Raw genomic sequence first — 20,694 nt, 5'->3', positions numbered from 1 at the left:
TGCACTCCAGTCTGGGTGACAGAGCGAGACTCCGCCTCAAAAAAAAAAAAAAAAAAAGAAGTTAAAGCCTGTATCACAGTTCAGTCAGCGTTAACACATCTGCAAACAGGCCTGTGCTTAATGTTTTCCAGATGGAATCTGTTCAAAATTTTATGTCAACTCATCGAATGATGCCCTACCCCAAGCCTGTGCTTCCAAGGAGAATGGTGGCTGACCAAAGCCCCGGCCGCGCTGTGTTCTTTACCAGGGTCCCCTGGACAGAGCTTGTCCACAGGAGGGTTAGCTGCTGCTCCTCAGTCCACTCTCCTGAGCTCCTGGGATCCTGTTTGGATGACCAGGGTTGCTGAGTCATAAACTAAACATCTAAAAATGACTAACAGCTATTCTGTATCAACCACATCTTCTGTGATTTGTATGTTTATCCTGCAGACATTTCCTGAATCTACAAAACCTGGATGCTCTACACCCACTTCCTCTTCTTCAGCATCCCTCTCATTTCCCTGTCCTGCTCCTCTCACTTGACCCCTGGCTAAGCCATTCAGCTGAGCTACACCCAGTGTGAGAGGGCCCCTAAGCTGAGTTCCCACTGCACCTGCCACAAAGGCTCCGTGCGGATATTTTTACTATTTTGTCACCTCTGCTGTCTACCATGTTATTTTTTAACTTAAAAAATTGTGATGAAATCCACCTCACAAATTTACCGTCTTAACCCCTGCTGAGTGTACAGCTCAGTGGCATTAAGCACACTCATACTGTTTTGCAACCACCGCCACCATCCATTCCAGATCTCTTTGACCTTGCAAAGCATAAGCTATCCATTAAACAAGAAGTCCCCATTCCCCACTCACTCCAGGCTTGGCAACTGCCCTTCTACTTTCTGTCTCTATAAATTTGACTATTCCAGGTCTGTCATGAAGGTGGAAACCAGACAGTATTTGGCTTATTTCACACAGCATAATGTCCTCAGGGTTCATCCATGTCACTGCATGGGTCAGAATCTCCTTCCTTTTTAAGGCCGAGTGATATCCCATTGCATACGGAAACGCAGTGTTTTGCTTGCCCATTCATATGTTCATGGACATGGGCTCCTTCCACCTCGGCTGCTGTGAGCGTGGGTGTCTATCCTCCCTTGCGTTTTAGAGTCATCCTTTTACTGAATAACAGGATCTGGAAACAGCTTGAAGGCAAACAAGGAACAGGATGGAAGGGAAGAAAAGAAATCCTCTGAGATCAGGTTAAAGGAATCACAGAGAAGTTTGGGGGTGACAATGCCTCTTCTCAGCCATACAGTTTTCAGTGAGAAGGATTTTGAGCAGCTATTTTTTCTTCTTTTGATCACAGAGTGCCAGAAAACAGAAAAGGAGCTTAAATGAAAGCAGAGGTTTTGTTTGGAGCTGCGACATAATGGTTGAGGTGATTAACCCCCAGAGTGAACAATGGAGGGATGCCGTACAGCCTTTACCCCAGACAACCATGTGTCCTACGTGGCGTAGACAGTCACGAGGTGTGTGAATCAGGGTCCCAGTAGGAAAGCAGACGGCAGGTGGGAGCCTCTGAGGAGCGTTGATTTACAGGGGCGGCTCTTTGTAAAGGTGTGGGTGGGGAGAGGGAACCAAGAGAGACAGTGTGGTTACCCGAGGTGGGGAACGGCAGAGCTGTGAACACCTCTAAGGGGAAGGAACAAGAGGGAAATCATTTCCCAAACCCGGAAGGAGTGTGTCTCACAGGAGGCGGGCTTCAGTGAAAGGACAAGAAGGGAGCCAAGGGCATCAACACCTCACTCTCATTCTCCACCCACCCTCTGGTCTCCTGCTGCATCTCCTTTAGCCATGTCCGCAGGATCCTCCGCACAGGGGAGCCTCAGGGAGGTGAGAAGGGAACACGCCCCGGTAACATTCATCTCTCAGGGGCTCTTCCAGTTCTGAGTTTCTTGGGTTTTCCTAGAACACAAACTCTCAGGAGTCTTTTTAAGCTTTGTAACATCCCCTCAAATTTGAAATCCAGGCATCTGCACCTAGCAACTGACCACACAAGAAATAATAATCAACAATAACAATAATTACGGGAGCCTGATGAAAAGAGAGGCTGAGAGGGGTTCCCAGGACAACCTAAGCCACAAAATAAGTGACAACCATATTGATTATAGCCTGTGCAACAAACTACTCATGAGTCTTATTTGTTTTATCGTTCTCCACCTCAGGTAACCACACTGTCCCTCTTGGTTCCCTCCTCTCCACCCACACCTTTACAAAGAGCCCCCAAATAAATAAACAAATGGGGAGGTAGGAGGAGGGAGGGAGACAGCTTCCTCTTACAGAAGATTCCAATTAATAAATGCAGAAGAACAATGGCAATAGAAAATCACCATGATGCCTCATGCCTGTAATCCCAGCCCTTAGGAAGGGAGAGTGGGGAGGATAGCCTGAGCTCAGGAGTTTGAGACCTGCCTGGGCAATATAGTGAGACACTGTTCTCCACAAAAAGGAAAAAGAAGAGAAGGGGAGGGGAGGGGAGGGGAGGGGAGAGGAGGGGAGGGGAGGGGAGAGGACAGGAAAGAGAAGAGAAAAGAGGAAAGAAAGGGAAAGAAAAGAAAGAAAAGAAAATCACCATCAGCATACCATAGTAATCATTGTTGCAGGCAAGATCCACCGATGGATGCTAAAATTAATGGGAAAAAGCTTGGGGAGAAACAGGATATTTGCAGAGTTTCAAAGTATCGCTCTCAAGATATTTATTAATTACAAAAGAAAAACATTTTACAGGGAAGAAGGTTGGCAGACACCACTTTCACCTACTGGTCAGCATTAACATTACCAGTGTTAAGTCACATAGAAGTCTCTGTGGAAATAAGCGCTCATTCCTCGTGGGTGTGTATATCTAGGAGTGTCATTCTTGGAACACAGGGTAGCTGTATGCTTACTTTATTAAAAACTGCCAGGCTGTTTTCCAAAGTGAGTGTACAATTTTATATTTGCACTAGTAGTGTACAAGGAGTTCCAGTGGCTCCATTCTAACATTTAATATTGTCTTAATTTTAGTAATTTACGTGGGTGCGTTATGAGATCTCATTGGGATTTGCATTTCCCTGATGACTAATGATGCAGAGCACTGTTCACTGGCTATTTAGATATCTTCTTTTGTAAGATGTCTGATTCTTTTGCCTACTTAAAAAAATTGGACTGTTAGTCTTCATCATATTGATCATAGAAGTTTATCTCTCCTGGGTACAAGTACTTTATCAGAAAATATGTATTGTGAACATTTCTCCCAGGCTGTGGGTGGCCTTGGTTGCTTTTTGGATGGTGTCTTGTGATGAGCAGTTTTAAATTTTGGTAAAGTCTAATTTATCAACTTTTTATTTTATGGTTAACGATTTTTGTATTCTAAAATACATTTGCCACCTCAATGTTGTGATGAATTATCCTATGTTTTCCTCTAGAAACGTCATCACTTAGCTTTCACATTTTGACCCACAGTCCTTTGCAAGTTAAATTTTATGTATGTGTTGGACAGGGCTCAGACATTATTCACCACCTCCCACCCCTACCACGCCCCCAATATGGACATCCCTGTTCCTCCAGAATAGTTTGTTAAAAAGGCACTTATTTCCCTGTTGAATTGCATTAGCACTTTCATCAAATAGTGTGTGGTCTTATATGCATTATTTATGGACTATATTTAGCTTCATTTATCCTATGTGTCTCAACTCTGCAGGACACAGAGTCAGGATGTCTGTGGAGTAAAGACACATAAGATAAACTTACTAAAAAATAAACTTCATTTTTAAGAACAACTTTAGATTTACAGAAAATGCAAAAGAGTAGAGAAAGTCCCCTTATCCCCACACCCAGTTTCCTGTTACTAACATTTGACATTAGTATGGCACATTAGTCACAATTAATGAACCAATACTGATACATTATTATTAAGAAAAGTCCAGGCCAGGTGCCAGTGGCTCACACCTGTAATCCCAGCACTTTGGGAAGCCAAGGCGGGTGGATCATCTGAGGTCAGGAGTTTGAAACCAGCCTGGGAAACATGGTGAAACCCTATTTCTACTAAAAGTACAAAAATCAGCCCATGTGATGGCGCATGCCTGTAATCCCAGCTACTCGGGAGGCTGAGGCAGGAGAATCGCTTGAGCCTGAGATGCAGAGGTTGCAGTAAACCGTGATCACGCCACTGCACTCCAGCCTGGGCGGCACAGCCAGACTCTGTCTCAAAAAAAAAAAAAAGTCCATAAGTTTTAGACAAACTTGCTCACATTTCCTCAGTTTTTATGTAACATCCGTTTCCCACTCTAGCACTCCATCCAGGACACCACAGCATGCTTTGTCAGCATGTCTCCTCGGACTCCCCTTGGCTCTGCGAGTTTCTCAGGCTTTCCTTGGTTTTGCAGCCTTGACAATTTTGAGGAGTATCTGTAGAATGTTCTTCAGTTTGGGTTTGTCTGATGTTTTTCTCAAAGTCAGGCTCAGAATACAGGTTTCTGAGAGGAAGGCCCAGGAAGTAAAGTGTCCTCCTTATCACATCATGCTGTCAACATGGCTTGTCACTGTGGATGCCAGCCTTGGCCACCTGGCTGAGGTGGTAATAAACTCACTCATAAGATGTATGCTAGTTACATTTGCATGTAATATGTACAAGGTGTTTTCCTTCAACTTTCAGATCTTTTTTATTTTTTAGGTGAAGAATGCCTAAATTTAAAGTGGTAGATTCAATTATTAAGCTGAAAAATTTACATGATTTTCCCTGTACTTTTGGACTTAGATACATAATGATTGAACCTTTTATCAGATTAACAATTGCAGCCATTGCTTTACATTTAGAGGCCCTTCATCTGGAAACACATCGAGCATTTCATTTGAAAATATAACTGCTCTGTTGTTTAAACAAACTTATTCTATGTTTCCCAATTCCACCACACCCTTTGTCTATCGTTATGCCAGTACCACATTATCTTAACTCCTAAAGTTGTGCAGTCATTACTGACATAAATGTAGAGTCGGCCTTCCAACTTTGTTCTTATTCAAGTTTGCCTTGGCCATTCTAGGTCTTTGCACAGCCACATAAATTTTAGAATTAGCTTGTCAATTTCTATAGAAATACCTGATGCAGCTGGGTGCAGCAGCTCATGCCTGTAATATCATTGCTTTGGGAGGTTGGGGCAGGAGGACTGCTTGAGGCCAGGAGTTGCCTGGGCAACATAGCAAGATCCCGTCTCTACAAAAAAGTAAAAATTAGCTGGTCATGGTGGTGCATACTTGTGGTCCTACCTATTTGGGAGGATGAGGCAAGAACACTGCTTGAGCCTGGAGTTCAAGGTTACAGTGAGCACCAGCCTCAACAACAGCATGAAACCCTGTCCCTCAAAAAAAAAAAAAAAAAAAGAAAGAAAGAAAGAAAAAAGTTTGATAGCTTGATGAGATTTTGATTGAGAATGAATTGAATTTGGGGATCAATTTTGGGAAAACTGACAACAATGTGCAGGTCTCTGATCCATGCACCATGTGTACTATTTCCTTCTGTTCGCCTCTCCTCCTGGACTCTGTGATGAGGCAGGAGAATGTATTTGCCAAAGCACAAATGTGCCATGTGCATATGATATACGGTGATTCAACAGATACTCTCTGAGTGCCTGGGCAGGGGGGAACACACTGGGAGCAAAGCTGGTACTCTCATGGTGTTTACACGAGGTGGGGGATGCATGTGTCAGGGGAGTTGGGGAAAACTGCAAGCAAGCAAATAAGTAGACATAGAGCCTGTTCTTTGGCTATCACTGCAGTGCAGGAAAAGGTGAATCCTGGGTGGGACGGGGTTCGGGGAGTCTTGCTCTGATGTTTTAAGGAGCCTTGGAAGACCTCCTTGATGAGACGCTATGTGAGCTGTGACCTGAAGGGAATGTGGGAGTCAGCGGTGAGGGTGCCTCCCCCAGACAGCAAGGAAAGCGAGGAGCAGCCAGAGGCCAGCCCAGGGATGGCGTTGGTGAGGGGAGGTGGAGCCAGGGGCCGAGGGGCATTGTGGCTTTTGCCCTATGTGAGATGGGAAGGCACTGGAGGGTTTGAACACGAGTGACAGACACCTATCTCAGAGGACAGTGGTAAAACTTAAATGAAGTGAAGTTTGCAAAGTCTGGCCTGTAGCAGACAGTCAAAAACAGGTTCTCTACTTTGATGGCAAGGATTAGGCAAACAGCATCTTCCCCCATTTCACGATGGCTCGCCCAGCCCTGGTATGGTTTGGCTGTGTCCTCAGCGAAATCTCATCTTGAATTGTAGTTCCCATAATCCCCATGTGTCCTGGGAGGGACCAGGTGGGAGGTCATTGAATCATGGGGGCGGTTACCCTCATGCTATTCTCATGATGGGAGTGAGTGCTCATGAGATCTGATGGTTTTAAAAGTGGCTTTTCCCCCTTTTGCTCAGCAGTTCTCCTTCCTGCCATCATGTGAAGAAGGACGTGTTTGCTTCCCGTTCTGCCATGATTGTAAGTTTCCTGTGGCCTCCCCAGCCATGCGAACTGCGGGTCAATTAAACCTCTTTTCTTTATAAAGTACCAGTCTCAGGCAGTCCTTTATAGCAGCATGAGAATGGACTAATACAAGCTCCTTACCCGTATTAGGTGCTCAATAAATGTATGAGGAAAGAAGAAAAGGAAGGGAGGAAGGGCGGGAGGGAGGAAAGGAAGGACACAGCCGGGCCAAACCTCTATCTGAATTCCTGTGCCACTACTTGACATTCACTCCCACAAACCTCTCCATGATCATGGTGGCTCCACAGTAATAGTGCTTACAAAGTACATGTGAAGGTACAATTATATCCCAGTGACTAAAATTAAAACAAAAACTTCTGCATGTGCAGGAGCCACTGACTAAAGGGAAAACCCGCTCAGACAGCACTGACAGCCAGGGCTCTTTGGGAAGGCCCAATGGGTCCCTCACCAACCCTTGGCAGCTGCCAAGTTCTGAAAAAACATAATCTCATTTTGTCTCCGTCAGTTCTGTGGGTGGAATGGGCTGGCTATAGTTATCCTCCACTCATAAATCAGGCAGCACCACTCCCCAGCAAGGCTAAGTGGCCTGCCCACAGACACAGGCTTGGGGACAGAGCAGACCCTGGGCTCTGCCTCCTGGCACTGACTCAGGAGGCCTTTCTCCACCCACTGCTGCTCAGAATAGGGGGTTTCCGACTTCAGAGTCAGTCTGATTTAAATCTCCATTCCAACCTACTTGCTCTATGACCTTGAGCAGGCCCCTTACACCTCATGAGCCCCTGTTCCCCTCATTCCTAACATAATGCAGCTAACACCCACCAGGCAGCGATTGCACAAGGTGCAAACGGGAGGCAGGTCTGTGTGCAATAAAGGGCCCAGCATGATGCCTGGGGCACAGAAAGCTCTAGGTGAGTTCCATTCATTGCACACCTGCCTCACCTAACTGTCCTACCCCTTATGTTCACACTGTGGCCACTGAGCCCCTGCTAAGGGAGGTGACACTAAGCTTCAGCCTTTCTTATCTACTTTGAATGTCAATGAACACATTCTCCGCACAGTAAGGAGGTCACCAGGGGTGAAACAGACATGGACTCTGGGGTCACAGACACCTAAGGTTTCAGAGAAGGGCTCCCAAACAGAGACAGAAAAGGCCGTATTGGTAGGAAGAGTGCCTTACGGCCAAGAGGCACCTGTAGGCGGGGGCTCCAGCTGAAGCCGGAACCTGCCTCACCCCTAGGGACTACCTGTGGCTCCTGCAAGCAGGACTGTGAGGACCACTGAGCGGGGGCATGGGGGTAAGGAGCTCTGCCAGGCCCAGTAAACAGACCAGCTGGAAATCTAATCAAGCAAGGCCAGTGGAGCACTGAGTGTGGGGGCGGGGGGTCGCAGGGAGGAGGGCTGGAACTCCCAAGGGAATTGGCAGACAGCCACCCCTGCTGCTGGCAGGCAGGGCTAGTGGGGCACAGTGGGTGTCAGAGTTCCTGGGTCCAGCATCCACATCTGTGAAGGGGAGAACAGCAGTGGTGGCCTGGGGTCAGGTGACCCAAACTGAGACCGACCCAAGTTTTGCCCTTCATTATCTCTGTATAACCTTGGACAAGTGTGATGCTCCCAGCCCTAGCTCCCCAACTGCAAAGTGAGAGAACAGAAGGGCTTTTCTTACTGTGTGGCTGTGAGAAGGCATGAGAGAATCCAAGAGAAGCCCCCAGCACAGTCCCCGGCACAAAGAAATCATCACAAAATTGTAGCTGCAGAATTTTAATTACACTATCAATAATGATCATGAATTAAAGGGCTCACACTAGAAACTGGTGCTTAAGCCCAACAAATGTTTTTGGGAGAAACAGGATAATCATTCCCTTCTGCCAGTGTTGAAAACTTGTGTTATGTGTGTGTACGCATGGTGGAAAGACAGACACACACACGCTGTCTAGAATACTGGACTAGCTAGCGATGACCTGTATACAGCACCCTTGACACAGTAGCTCCATCTTAGAAAGACTCCAGCGACGGGCGGATCACGAGGTCAGGAGATCGAGACCATCCTGGCTAACACGGTGAAACCCCGTCTCTACTAAAAAAATACAAAAAGCTAGCCGGGCGAGGAGGCGGGCGCCTGTAGTCCCAGCTACTTGGGAGGCTGAGGCAGGAGAATGGCGTAAACCCGGGAGGCGGAGCTTGCAGTGAGCTGAGATCCGGCCACTGCACTCCAGCTTGGGCGACAGAGCAAGACTCCGTCTCAAAAAAAAAAAAAAAAGGCATCTTACCAACAAGACCAGATGTTCTGCCTAATCAACGAAGACTGCTTCCAACAAGGACATAACCAAGCACACCCCTCCACTCAGTCCTCACCAGAGGACTCTACGGCCATAAGAGCAGGACTTCACCAGCTAGAAATGGCTGTCCCCACAGACCCTATCTTGCTGTCGCCTGTGATCAGCACCTAGCATCCACTGCCCAACGCTCTGCCCACATCAAAGACTCTTCCCTGTGAGACCAGTGGACTGCCCAGAACAGGCCAGGACATTTTTTTTTCCACGTTCCTCTCTCCAGACTGGTTCATTAACCCCTTTTCCTATCCCTTTTCTTTCAATGTTAAATGTTATTTCATTTATTGTGCAATGTTTAATCTATAACATTTATATATTGATTAAGTGTACTATTATGCATGGTTTAGCAATATTGACTGACCTGTGGAGTGGCTTGAGCCTGTGTGCCCGCGGCTCTGACTCCTGAGTGAATGGGAAGTAGTAAGGGGAGGTCCCTCCTTGGGAACTCAATGGAGTTTCCAGCTTTTGTGATTGAAATCACATCAATAAAAGTCTGACCTTGTGGAAAGACACAAACGTGCATGGACCTGGTTATCACCGACCCTGAGCCGCTCATAACTGAACAGCAAAGCAACTGACCATTGTGAGGTTGTGAGGAAGGAGAGAAGGGAATGGAATGACTATCAGGTGAAATAACTGGGGTTTTCCTTCACACAGCAGACCCTCAAAAAAATCTGTTGACTCTAACCGAAGCAAAGGACAAAAGTGAAGCCTGCAAATGACATCTACGCACCCGGGTGAAATTTCTGCCCCAAAGGCTTTAGAACATTCTTTCTCACAGCCACCTACTACACAACTGATTAGAATTCTGGCCCCTGGCGAATGAGGACCTGGAAATGGTAGCAGGATTATTTTGTCACGCCATATCTGCCCTGGGTCCCAAGTGCGTCAGCAGTGAGACAGAAGACTAATGAGTCATACAAGTGACAGGCTCCCCCAGGGACTAGTAGCTCACCCAGGTCTCCAGAGAGGGCCTCATGCAGCATGCATGGAAAAACACGTTACTCCACTCAGGCAGGAGGTGGCAACCCTTTTCTCTAAAGGGCCACCTGGTAACTATTTGAGATGTAGAGCATCCGCTCTTTGTTGCAACCACGCAACTCTGCCTTTACAGTGCAATGCAGCCATAGACAATATGTAAATGAGTGGGCATGGCTGTGATTCAATAAAACTTTATTTACGAAAACAGGTTGTGGGCCAGATTTGGTCCCCAGACAGCAGTTTGCCAAACCATGTTAAAGCTAAACTTTCCTCTTCAGTGTCTTTTAATTTAGAATTTTTGTAAAGTCTTTATAGGCCCACTGGGTCACTCTGTATCATCATGAATGTTCCCTGACATGACTACCCCAAGCCTGTTGTGTTGCAAGGCCTGTGTTTTTACAAACATAAAATCATGAGGTTTTGAAATTGGCTGAGAAGTGGTTTGAATAACAGGTCCCAAGTTAGCTGGAAAATCCTAACACTCCTCCCCACTATACCAACCAAGCCCGGTAGAATTTAATCAAAAGAAAAAAATACTGAAAACAAGAACAAGTTGAAATCATAAGAGGCAAAGCCAAGCACACACATCTCCCCAACTGACGGGGGTTTATTTATTGCCGACAGAGTGTGTACCTTCTGTCCTCCCAGCCAGTCCCTGGTGAGGGGACCTCATGTCGTTTTGGATTAACGTCTGTATCGCACACATGGGAGCTTGGTAATGATTTTTCCTCATTATGTTAAGGAATAAAAAGCCTTTGAGAAACAGTTGCTGATGAACTGCGACGCTCACTTATCTTCCTTTGTCATTTGGGGAAGCTAGGAAATAACTTCCATATTTTGACTCCTCCTCTCCAGGGAATGGTTTTGGTGTTGCAATGATTCACTCATTGGGAAAAGATACATTTCTAAGGCCAAGCGCAGTGTGGCTCAGGCCTCTAATCCCAGCACTTTGGGAGGCTGAGGTGGGCGGATCACTTGAGGTCAAGAGTTCTAGACCAGCTGGCCAACATGGTGAAACCCTGTCTCTACTGAAAATACAAAAAATTAGCCGGGTGTGTTGGTGCACGCCTGTAATCCCAGCTACTCAAGAAGCTGAGGCAGGAGAATTGCTTGAACCTGGGAGCTGGAGGCCACAGTGAGCAGAGATCATGCCACTGCACTCCAACCTGGGCGACAGAGCAAGACTCCATCTCAAAAATAAATAAATAAAATAAAAAATAAATTTCTAGGCCGGGCGCGGTGGCTCAAGCCTGTAATCCCAGCACTTTGGGAGGCCGAGACGGGCGGATCACGAGGTCAGGAGATCGAGACCATCCTGGCTAACACGGTGAAACTCCGTCTCTACTAAAAAAAAATACAAAAAAACTAGCCGAGCGATGTGGCGGGCGCCTGTAGTCCCAGTTACTCGGGAGGCTGAGGCAGGAGAATGGCATAAACCCGGGAGGCAGAGCTTGCAGTGAGCTGAGATCGCGCCACTGTACTCCAGCCTGGGCAACAGGGCGAGACTCCGTCTCAAAAATAAATAAATAAATAAATAAATTTCTAAAGGAGATGGACAGTGAAAGCCTGACAGCCAGCAGCTCCTGCAATCCCAATTCCCCTCCAACTAAGGAGTTCTCATCTCATTCTGGCACATTCTCTGACCTGGAAATGGCAAGGCGGACAGATCCAATCCTAACACTAGCCCTCTCCAGCCTTGTCCCAAGGAGCCGGGTCTCATGGTGCTTGCTGGAGCCTCGTAGAGCCAGATTGCTAGAAGAAACCAAGACAAGACTCTCACAAGCATCATGACCATAAGCAAACACCACCACGAGTGTCTAAAAAGCCAAGCTGAAGCTTTATCTGCTTCTTACAACCATGGTTCCTCCTTCCTGCTTTTCTTTTTCCAAGAATCCAATGATTCATTCAGAGAGAGGGTGACATATGCAATGAGGAATGGATGAAGAAAGTTGGAAAATTTGTTATTAAGTAAACATACAATAACATTGTTTGGTCAGCAACGAATTCTCAAGATAGAAAGGAGCATGATATCTGGATGGAAGGGCCCTCCTAACATGACATATTATTCTTGCAACCTTTGACATTTATGTTGCAACCACTTCAGGTTCCTTTTAGGGCGCCTCTCTATCAAGAGTTCAGATGGCACAGTGTAAACCTGAGTCAACTGGAGACTCTGATGGGTGACAGTGTGTGGTCAGGGTGTGGACGATAGATGCCTAGAAAAATCAGCAAGAGGGGAAAAGGAGATTTATGAGTCATGCTTGGAGCTGAGTCAGTGAAAGCCTTTGTTGGAAACTGCTGTTCAGCTGCCACAGACAAACTGAAATGAATCCACAAAATACTGCTCCAATCGGCATCTCCCTCCATGGAACTGTTCCCCAAGTGCTCCTTTAGGTTCAGAAACGCTCATCTTCACTGTGCTCAAGTTTGCAAGGAGAGCAAAAGTAGGTGCCCTTGAAACAAGAAGTCAAATGAGTTTTGGACACCTAGACTGTGGAATCTTGGGTTTAACATCAACAGTTTCAAATAACATTTCATCAAAACGTAGGAGGTTTCATGTGAATTGCTAACCATAGGAGGCAGCAGAATTAGTTTGGGAACTAGCCAGATCTAGGTTGAAATGTCCCCAGTGCTCTTGCCTTCACTGGTATGGTGGCCTCGGAGCCTAGGCATGATGACCTCATCTGTAACCTGAAGCGGATAGACCCACTTTTCACAACCGACAGGAGAATCTATTGGGACGCCTCAACTGGTTAATTGCCTCCCCTTCCACAGCACAGTGGTCAGAAATGGTGACTTTAGAACGAGAACAGGCGGGACCTTCAGAGCCGCAGGTCATGTGCTCATGCGTTTCCAATGCTGCACATCTGGTTGGTAGGAAGCACCCTCATGTCACACCATCTTCCTTCTCCTGTCATCCTCACTTTTTTTTTTTTTTTTTTTTTGAGAAGGAGTCTTGCTCTGTCGTCCAGGCTGGAGTGCAGTGGTGTGATCTCAGCTCACTGCAAGCTCTGCCTCCCAGGTTCACGCCATTCTCCTGCCTCAGCCTCCTGAGTAGCTGAGACTACAGGTGCCCGCCACCACGCCCGGCTAATTTTTTGTATTTTTAGTAGAGACGGGGTTTCACAGTGTTAGCCAGGATGGTCTCGATCTCCTGACCTCGTGATCCACCCACCTCAGCCTCCCAAAGTGCTGGGATTACAGGCGTGAGCCACCGCGCCCGGCTCATCCTCACTTCTTTTACTTACAGTTTAAGCAGACAGTGCACTGCCAGCCCTCCCTGTGCAGCCAGGGACCTCCTGCCCACCACCCCTGCTGACTCAGCCAGGGCCAAGCCAAGCTCATGGGCTACAAGGGGCCCCGCAGGGAGCAGCCGGCACAGCACCAGCAGCAAGGAGCGCTCTTTCTTCACATCCAAGACTCTCTCATGATGTCGTAGATTTAACATATTCACTGCTAAAGTATCTGTGATGTTAGATCCTCCTCCATTCTTTCCACTGTCACTATCATGCAATTCAGCCGAGCCTGGAAGAGGCATGCAGGCAGAAGGAATGGTTTGTTCAAAGGCCCCAGGGCATGAGAAAATGGGGCATTTGGAGCCCCTCAAGTGGCTGAGTGGCTGGCTCCTCACTGTAGCTGGGCCTGATAACCTGACGGTACAGGGACACCGATGGTACTGCCCACAGCACCTGCACCTGTCCCTGCCCCGAGATTCCCCATAGGCTAGGGTCCCTGGGAAGGCCTGCACAATTTTGTGTGAGGGTGCATTCAGGGGTAGAAACTATCAAGGAGATCAACGTTACTAACTTTGCCACCCCTTCTCTGCACCGACCTGTCCCTATAGTCAGAGATGATGAGGGGCCTGCGCAGGGCCCTGAGGCCAGCTGAGAGCTCGCACTACCTCTGAGCCAGGCCTGCTCCCTGGACACAGGCAGCCCGACATGCCTTGCAGAGGCGCTATACCAGGGCTGGGGCCTAACAACTCTCAGAGACGTGACCTTGTTAGCTGTCATCCCGGCATGTCACACTAAGACCTGGCAAAGCTACACACCTCATCAGTACGCACACAGAAGCAAGAGGGTGCCCATCTCACTCCCAATGAACCAGGAACTCACCACTGCACACTGCCAGGAGGAGGGTGTGCAGGCGAGGAAAACCTCGATCCTTCTAGTTGTTCTACATATCCCTGCCCGTCCCCGAACACGCCCACCCCAGGTTCTCAACCTCAGGGGACGTCTCCATGGCATCTACACAAATCTACATAATGATGCATTAATACGGAAAATGGCACTAATTCACCATTTTTAAAAAAGTCAATGAAAAAAGCATTGAGATGTATCTGCTGGGTCACCAAACTGACAGGCTGCTGCTTCTCTTTTTGAAATCTGAGTTGTCTGAAAACCCTGGTTGGTTGGGTTTGATGCAGGTCCAGCTGGGAATTTGGGATCTGTTGGTGACTACTACCCGGCGAGGCCTTTCTCCCACCACCTTGATACAACTAGACCCTAATCCACAGAGTGAACCAATCCTGGACATGCCTCTCCCAAAACCCCAACCAGCCCAACTTCAGGATATCTGGTCTCGTAAAAATGTGTGCGTGGATCAAATACACAGGAACAAAACTAATGTCAGGAAGACCAACCAGTAGGCAGAGAAGCTGGGATGTGGGGATCACAGGTCAGTAGGGAAAAAAAACTGGTCAGGAAACTGGTCTCCTCAAATGTCACACGGCAAAGGGCATGTCTCTGACTGTGCCAGAAGAGCCACTGGATACAGGGTGAACCTCAACAAACAGAAAGCCCCATGGCAAGCCCTTCACCAAGAGCTTACAGCTTTCCCCAGTGAGGAGCTTAGGCAATGTAGGGTTGAATATTTCCATTTTCCCTCTTCAAACACCAAGACTCAGAGTCCCATACAGGTATTCAATAAATGTTTGCTGAATGTCTAAAGAAGAGCTACTGCCTTAATTGAGTGATCAACATTACCATCACAGGTAACGGGACATGTAGAAATGACCAACTTTTATGTCATCTCTAGGTCATTTGGATTTTGCCTCAGCAGGACTAGACATCTCCAGTTTCTCAATGTCCATTCAGATATTCATGTTGTAAATTAAGGATGTTTTAGATCTCTCTCCTTGCACCTGTCACTCTGCCTCTGAATAATGCTGAAGAAACTGCAAGAGAAATGAGAAGTACATATTTTTCTTCTTAAGAGACTGAGTTCCTCCTTTTGCAAACGTCTAAAGTGGTCCCAGTTAAGGCACAATTCACCCACTGGCCCGACTCCTCCTCCAAAGCTCTGGGTGGTGGCTTCAGGGTGTCAAGGAGAGTCCAAGACACGTCCCCCTGAGTCAGAAGTCATGGCATCAGAATTAGAAGGCCCAGGCCCAGGACACAAGGCATGTTGCTACGCACAAAATCCATGAGCTGGAGAAATAAACTATGCATGAAGCTCTGGCTGGTGGTTTTCTTGTACATTAGCTTATTTAATCATGACAGTCTGGGTCTGATCTGAACTATTTTCCTCTGGACAACTCTAACAGACACTATCTTACGCCCACAGGCAGCAATATAGTAATATTTCAGCAAAGAATAAAAGCAGTAAATACGGGGTGGGGGGATAACATGTACATCTACTAGCACTTCACATGGTTCCAAGTCGTAGCATTCAAACCCTCAGATGACAAGCTGCCAGTCTGTGACTTTAGCCCCATCCTTATCACGTCATCCCCCCTCCAACACCTTCTACCCTACTAGTGCATCTTCCTCCGCCCCCAGGGCTCATCCCCATCCTCTTCCGTTTCTGCCTCACCTTGGCTTTTGCTGTTCACAACCCTCCCCCACTGGATGGTAAACCCCTCAAGCACAGGCATGGGTCCCACCTTCCTGGCATCTCTGCAAGTGGCTGATGTTCTTCGGGCTTAGTATAGAATATGAAGAGCTTCCACTTAGGAATCTGTTTAAAGTTTGGAAAGAAGCCTGGCACTGCTTCCCGCAATAATTCATCTTAATGCAGGATCTCTTCAGGAGAGGCTGGATATGGGCTGCAGGATGCCCTGTGCTTGGACCTGGGCTCAAGCCATCCTGGGTGCTGGGCCCTGACTCTGCAAACTAATGGCAAAAAGGGCAAACAGATTCAACCACACTCACTCAGAAGACTGCCGTCTGTATGACTCGGAAAGCAACTTGTTCTGCCCAGCCCCTCTGGACAAGGCTAAACAGGCTTAGCCTGCTGTGGGCAAACAAGAAAAGTAGGTCAGCTTGACAGCCCAGTTCTTCCACAGTGATGAACTAATGATGCGAATGCAGGGCCCGTCCGTGGAGAGGGGCGGTGCCGGCACCAGCCCAGGCCCTTGGCTGATCCCAGACCCAGCCTGGGTGGCTCATGCCAGCCTGTGGATGGCAGACAGGGGACCTGGGTAAGAGGAAAATCCAGAGAACACTTGGGAAGATGGCTTAAAAAAAAAAAAAAACTGCAGAAAAACAACAGTGTAAATGGACACACTGCCATTTCCCTGCTATTAAAGAAGCATCAGTTCATGTCTACATGGTGCTGTAATACTTGCACAGACCGCTGGGCCTGCACGGGTGCGTTCTGGTGATAACTTGCACAAACACTGCTGAGTAACTGTGGTGCTACCTCCCGGCTCGCCTGCATGAAGTCCTCTTCCCTCACCTCTCTGTCAGCCACTGGCAATAACTAGAGGCTCACTGGGGCCGAGGACGGATTTGTCAGTGGTTGAGTGGTGCTGGGACTGGTGGACACAAGGCCCCATGCCACGGAGGAGGCCCCTGCTCTGTTCCTGCTGTTCCTGCGTCCAGTCTGGGCTGCAGCTGTCCAGATAGAAAGGCTTCCACTTCTGGCCTCTCTGGCTGAGAAGCTGGATAAAATATGGAACACTTTGAGGGAATTGCCCTGAGTCTTGGGTGATCTACTTACAGGAGCTAGTGTCTGGCTTGGGGTTGTCTCAGGAGGGCCCAGCACAAACCTGGAAGCTAATGCTGGGGTCCTCAGGAGGCCAGGTCCTGCTCCCTAGAGCTCACATGAGGACAGGACCCTTTGCTCACTCCCCAAACAGCTCAGGAGCAACCGGGAGTTAGTCTAGGGGTCCCAGAGTAGTTTCCCAATGGAGTAGTGGCCTTGCAGCCCAGGCCCAGGAGGAAGCGAAGGACTCTGTTCAAATGCAGTTATGCATAATATTTAGAGCCCTTTCTTCCAAAATGCTGGACATTCTTCCTCTTTATGTCATTTTTATAACAAATGTATTAGACGGTTCTGTCAATCAACATTTTAGAAACATTCAAATCTAAAAACTCATGACTCTGGGAATGTTTACCCCACCTCTTCCAGGAAATGACCCTGTCTGAAAGTTTTCTCTTTGGCATTTTTAAGAATTGAAGGACAGAGCCGACAATCATTCCTTCTTTCTTTCTTTCTCCCGTTCCTTGGCCTTTGTTCATGAATTCATCTAGCAGATATTAAAGGAGATGGGAAATCTACCATTCATGAAGAGAGGCGAGGACTCGCGCATAAAGTGGGAACAATCCTGAAAGATCCTGGCTTCTAATCATGACTGTTGCTTAACTAGCTTAGGTAAGTTCCTAACCCTCTCTCTGCCTCAGTTTCTCCCCTTCACAGGCCATCTGTGAGACCTGAGAACGCAATCCCTTAAAGCAGCTAGAATGTGGGACAGTAGAAAAACTCAATGAATTGTTAGCTCAGGTGGTGGCTATTATCACAATGCAAACAACAACTCCAAAGGCATAGTTAAATGCTTCTATATTTAAATAACAGATCCTAGCCACGGACATCAACTATCTTCATATTTAAACTCCGAAGATATTCACCAGCTACCAGGGAGCCTGCAGAGTGAGTCCTTTTATGTGTGGACCTCAGGATCCAAAAGGTTGCCGGATAGGTGACCTCGGTTTGTGTAACAGTATTTTCCTGAAGAGCTGACGACAAACAAACTTGGGTAAACTGAATCATACTTTAAATGTGCAAGCGGCTCAGGGCCCACTAATTGGAGGAGTGTGGATTCCCACCCACCCTCACTAACGAGCCTTCTGCAATGCAAAACTCCATGCTGCCAATTAGTGTGCTTAACAAAGTATCATACACCTGGTTTCCAGGCGACCACAACTCACTGCAATTTTGAAATTCTGGATAAAATAGGGAGAAGTTTGGATTTTTAAATTTTAAATAAATGATTTTACATGTCGAGCCAAATTTAACAAAGTTGAAAGTGAAATGCTGTTAAAATAAATTGGCTAGCTGGGCTCAGTGGCTCACGCCTGTAATCCCAGCACTTTGGGAGGCTGAGGCAGGTGGATCACCCAAGGTCGGGAGTTTGAGACCAGCCTGGCCAACATGAGGAAACCCTGTCTCTACTAAAAATACAAAAATTAGCCAGATGCCTGTAATCCCAGCTACTCAGGCAGGAGAATCACTTGAACTTGGGAGGTGGAGGTTGCAGTGAGCTGCGATCACCGATCACACCATTGCATGCCGGTCTGGGTGACAGAGCGAGACTCCATCAAATAAATAAATAAATAAATAAATAAATAAATAAATAAATAGGCTATACATTAGTCCTACGTACTATTCAAAACATTTCTTAGAATGCAACAGCATTATCTCAAAGAACGTTCCATTTACTTGATTTACTTAAGCAACTAAGTATATTTTAGTGTTATATTCCTATCTTTACCTAAATAAAGCACGAACTTTTCAATTCCCAGAGTACGCTAAATTATGGAGTTCATTTAAAAACTATCAGATTCTTTAGAACAGAACTAAATAATCATTCCAAGGCCACATATATACTCTTGCATGTTATAAATTTAAACAGAAATTTCATTTTTGCAACCTATTTGGAAGAAAAAAACCAACAAGGAAATAAATTAAAAAGTATATGTCTGGTTTAAATAAAAACATTAACAATTTTTCTGCTTTTGGAGAAGCAATACATATTCATTGTAATTCATTCCCTCTTTCATTAAGAATATAAAGGATCAGCTGGGCATGGTGAATCACGCCTGTGATCCCAGCACTTTGGGAGGTCGAGGCAGGTGGAGCAGGAGGTCAGGAGATCAAAACCATCCTGGCTAACACAGTGAAACCCCGTCTCTACTAAAAATACTAAAAAAATTAGCCAGGCATGGTGGCGGGCACCTGTAGTCCCAGCTACTCAGGAGGCTGAGGCAGGAGAATGGCGTGAACCTGGGAGGTGGAGCTTGCAGTGAGCTGAGATCCGGCCACTGCACTCCAGCCTGGGCGACAGAGCGAGACTCCATCTCAAAACAACAACAACAACAAAATATATATATAAAGGATCTTAGGCCATTTTCATTAAGGAGAGCCAAAATGTCTCTTTATATATTAAAAAAATATATTTTAAAACAAAATGGCAGAAGTACTAAGTCCTTCTAACTCTCCTAGAAATATTAATATTTTCTCTTGTCTTTACCCATACTCTCACTAAATCACTCCTTTGAGTCTTTCCTCCTTCACATGGTTTAAACAGTGTATTCTGCCTTGCTCTGGAGAAACTATGTTCATGTCTATGTAAGAAGGACCGCAGGCTGACTCCCTCCGAGGAATGCTCCATCTCTGATCCCAAGCTTGCGAACATTCTGAGGTCATAAAAACCTCTATTAACGATAACACCACCACAATCTTTCTCAGCCTTGATCACAAGAAGTCTTAATAATGTGTGTATGCGAGCATGTATGTCACATGGCATCGCAGCAGGATGTTATAATAAGACAAGGGATACTTATCCAAGGGGCAGGAAGAACTGGTCCGTATCAGAGACGGTGGGGCTAGTGAACTGTACAAGGCATACACAGTCCTCTATCTACTGTCTCTTATCTTGGTTGTAGAAAAACAAATGCAATTTTTTTTTTAATCTTCTGAAGGTACTTTCTGAAGGTCTGCTTTCTGCTAAGTTCCTCAGTGCCCTTGAGACCTCTTATATGGTCAACGGGAGGAGATGAGGGTGTGACTTGCATTTAGGCAAAGAGAAAGGAACTGAATTCAAGAACAGCCTCACAGAAACTTAAAATACTGACAAATATAGGGGTTTCACACAAAAAGCAAGCGGCTTGCAAAATGCCCCACGGATCGCAGCCACAGTACTGAGTTTGGAAAACCCCATAATCCAGAATCAGGGTCAAGTTCTCTCGAGCACCTGCCCCCAGTTTTGGAGAGCATTTAAGGGACAGGACATGAAGAGAGGAGTCTGACTGTGCTCCCCACGGGAGCAGGAGCTGCTCCTCTCCTCTTTCTTCCCACAAACTCACGAGATGCTTCAGGGCCCTCTCCAGGCGTGAAACAGAAATACTTTTCTGTGTGGGCTGGGGCCTCACCAACAGGAAGGTGTAATGAGAAGATGGGAACAGTGGTGCTGATCCATCACTGACCAGGTAGGTGGCCTCGGGGGAGGCATCAAACTTTTTTGGACTGTGGTTTCTTCATTAGGTGGAATAAGAAGTAACTTTTGTAAACTATGAAACCTCACATAAATATGAGGTTTTATAATCACCCGAAGATGGCTGTTTAGCTCATGTACTATTCTGGGCAAGAATGGCCTGCACAGGTGGCTGTACAGGTAAACATGGATGGAGAAGGGTGCTAAGAACCCATGGAGAATGGGAGCACTGGTTACAACAGAGCATTCTCCATCTGTGACTGTGCCATGGTGACAGATCAGAGCCATTCATGCCGGTCCTCTCGGCTGCAAGCAGTGGGCACATAAATCTGCAGCATCCCACAGTGTGTGGCTACCTGAAGTTCAGGTTTATGCTGCTACCGTGTGTGGCTCCGATATACAGCTCTGCAAATGAGTCAGCAGGTCGGGAACCTCATTGCCCCGCTCCAGTCAGGT

General features: G+C 46.8%; 1 protein-coding gene across 4 annotated transcripts in view; it reads right to left on the bottom strand.

The window, feature by feature from the left end:
• The window catches only part of NPAS2 (neuronal PAS domain protein 2), a 179,177-nt gene that overhangs the window by 94,490 nt on the left and 63,993 nt on the right, over positions 1-20,694 (bottom strand). Inside the window, exon 1 of one of the 4 annotated variants that reach the window (XM_033239053.1) lies at positions 1,799-2,175. The exons of 1 other annotated variant lie outside the window; for it this stretch is intronic. In XM_033239053.1, the coding sequence (XP_033094944.1) occupies positions 1,799-1,818 (20 nt within the window). In that variant the 5' untranslated portion in view covers positions 1,819-2,175. Of the gene's footprint in view, positions 1-1,798; positions 2,176-20,694 lie in introns of those variants that run through there. 2 more of the 4 variants (XM_033239054.1, XM_033239051.1) reach the window with 2 other exon arrangements.

The sequence above is a fragment of the Trachypithecus francoisi genome, unplaced genomic scaffold (genome assembly GCF_009764315.1).
Source record: "Trachypithecus francoisi isolate TF-2019V2 unplaced genomic scaffold, Tfra_2.0 Lachesis_group17, whole genome shotgun sequence".
NCBI classification, from domain to species: domain Eukaryota; kingdom Metazoa; phylum Chordata; class Mammalia; order Primates; family Cercopithecidae; genus Trachypithecus; species Trachypithecus francoisi.
Note: the sequence above shows the minus strand (reverse complement) of the source record. Positions and strands in the feature narration are given on the sequence as shown.